At 36.8% G+C, this 2,752-nt stretch overlaps 1 protein-coding gene across 2 annotated transcripts in view; it reads left to right on the top strand.

Moving 5' to 3' along the window:
- The window catches only part of LOC106867959 (hyccin), a 327,707-nt gene that overhangs the window by 33,701 nt on the left and 291,254 nt on the right, over positions 1 to 2,752 (top strand). Inside the window, exon 1 of one of the 2 annotated variants that reach the window (XM_014913040.2) lies at positions 2,293 to 2,444. The exons of the other annotated variant lie outside the window; for it this stretch is intronic. Within the exon in view, the coding sequence (XP_014768526.1) occupies positions 2,436 to 2,444 (9 nt within the window). The 5' untranslated portion in view covers positions 2,293 to 2,435. Of the gene's footprint in view, positions 1 to 2,292; positions 2,445 to 2,752 lie in introns of those variants that run through there. 2 annotated transcript variants of the gene reach the window in all.

The following is a 2,752-nucleotide window of genomic DNA, read 5'->3' as shown; positions in this document are numbered from 1 at the left end:
CCCCCCATCTACCATACCCAACCCTATCTACCGTAGCCCCCCTCTCCCACTAAGTTTACCAGTTTCTCTCACCATCATTTGCTACAGTCACCTCTTCCCCATCTCTAAACATTTTCCCTCACACTCTTATGAAATACCCTCATCCCCTCTGTACCACTTATATTCTCCCCACTGTACCTTGTGGGTATATCCTGATGCATCTCCAACATCATCTATTTCTCTCTCTTTCTCACTCTGTCTTTCCATCTTTCTCTTCAACTCTATCTCTCCATCCTGTCCCTACTGGGGTAACCAAGTATCCCCTCTATAGTAAGACACCTATCTCTATACCTCAGTTATACTTTAACCTCTCAACTCACACAAAGCCATCTCCCTCAATACCACTCCCTCTCTGAGGGGTCTTTGTTTTGCAAGGTATTAGGTAACCCTGCTGGTGCCACATAAAAAGCGCCCAGTACACTGTAAAGTGGTTGGCGTTAGGAAGGGCATCCACCTGTTGAAACCATGCCAAAGCAGACAACAGAGCCTGCTGCAGTTCTCTGGCTTGCCAGCCCCTATTAAACCATTCAACCCATGCCAGCATAGAAAGTGGACATTAAATGATGAAGACGATGAAAAAGGTTTGATTTTGATGACTCTCTGCTATAGCTTCTCACAAAATGTGGATTCTGAATACCTGTTAAGGTACAAAATTCTTAGAGTTTTAGGGGTTAAGAAACTAGCATATTGACTTTCAAACCTTTCTGAAAAACAGCAACATCATCATCATCATTATCATCATCATCATCATCATATAGTGTCTGCTTTCCATGCTGGCATGGCTTGGATGGTTTGACTGAGGAATGGCAAGTCAGTAGGCTGCACCAGGCTCCAATCTGATTTGGCAATGTTTCTACAGCTGGATACCCTTCCTAACATCAACCACTCCACGAGTGTAGTGGGTACTTTTTATGTGCCACTGGCATAGGAGCCAGTCAGAGGGCACTGGCATCAACCACATTCAGATGGTGCTTTTTACATGCCACCAGCATGGGAGCCGGTCAAGGGGCATTGAAAACAGTTCTGAACTGAAATCAAGTGTGAGTTAGAGACTCAGTTTACTAATAACCTCTTGATTTTTGTTTGTTTTATTTTGTTTCAATAAAATGCAATTTGTTAATGAGCTCTACCCCTAAGTAAGATAGCAGTTTGTTACAAGTATCATCTTTTAAAACCCCTTGCACTTATTATCAACAATTGGGCAAATTAAAGGTTGTAGAATTAAGAATCTTGCATATATGGACATTGAAAAAGCTATCAGAAGATTTGAGACTCAAAATATATAAACTTGGTTGGCTATTTTCACATTTATGATATTTTTGTGTACAGCAAATATCAAACTAGAATATAGGAGAGCATAATTTTTTACTGGGTACCAGTCCTGGAAATATTATTGACCAATGCTTGGTACCCAGAATAGACTTCAATAACACTCAGCTCTATTTTAAATCAGTTCCATTAACTTCAGTAAATTCTTTTGATATCAGTATTATTGTTTGTCCTACATTATACTCGCTCTCTCTCTTTCTCTCTCTCTTTCTCTCTCTCTCTCTCTCTCTCTCTCTCTCTCTCTCTCTCTCTCTCTCTCTCTCTCTCTCTCATTAGTACAGAGTGGGTGGTGAAGTCCGTATAAAGGATGAGAGCTGGTTAGATTATTATAGCATCTACTTTGAAGTTGTCCATGTGTGTGGAGTTGTTCAATAAAATAAGTACCAGTAATATAGTGGTAATGGTGTGTGCACACAATTCAATCAACTAATACACCTTTTATTCAGTACCAAAAAAAAAAAAAAAAAATGAAAAATAATAAAGAAAAAAAGAGGAACCCTCAGAACAATAACAAAAAAATGGAAAATTGGCTTTATGCCTGGTTGAAATGAATTGTTATTTCCAAATACAGCGTTTGGGTTATAATTATCAGCAAATATTAAAATAATCATCAACCTTCAGCCACTTGTTACCAACACCACTACCACCTTCACAGAGCAAGTACTAGTATTACTACTGCTATAACTATACATATACACACACACACACACACACACATATACATATATATATATATATATATATATATATGTCTTGGTGTGTGGGGATATTTTTCTCTATCTTTTAGCATTTTTTTTTAGCCTTTATTTCCCTAATCTGAAATCAATATCAGTGACGTGATGGTGTGTACTGTAATTGCAAATCATTGCCTTCAAGTATTGCTTATCCTGCTTTCGACTGTTTAATTGATGATGACGGCAACTTCTAGAACAGCTGGCTAAAAAAAAAAATAATAATTTATATATTTATCTCGTTATTTATTTTAAATTACATATGATTCCTATGCTTATGTGTATATATATAATACATGTGTATGCATAGTTATATTGATATAAGTGGAAAGGAAGATGTCTGAGGTTGGTATATAATATATATATATATATATATTCATATATATATATATATATAATTTTATTTAAAATTTTTTTTTTCTTTTCAATTTTATTCTATATCACTTTAAACTTGATGAGTGTGTGTGTGTGTGTGTGTGTGTGTGTGTGTGTGTGTGTGTGCATTTAGACTTAGCTCTTGGTCATCACTTTGTCTTGTCCGAATAAGTGAAGTAAAGTAACCATGAGATAAATTGTGCCCACCAGTTGAATGCCAGTTGAAGCAGGTGCTGATCACTCATAATAGGAGAGGATAGCTATGGTGCTGCTGGATT

Source organism: Octopus bimaculoides, chromosome 2 (genome assembly GCF_001194135.2).
Source record: "Octopus bimaculoides isolate UCB-OBI-ISO-001 chromosome 2, ASM119413v2, whole genome shotgun sequence".
NCBI lineage: Eukaryota > Metazoa > Mollusca > Cephalopoda > Octopoda > Octopodidae > Octopus > Octopus bimaculoides.
This window is presented reverse-complemented; position numbering and strand designations above follow the sequence as displayed.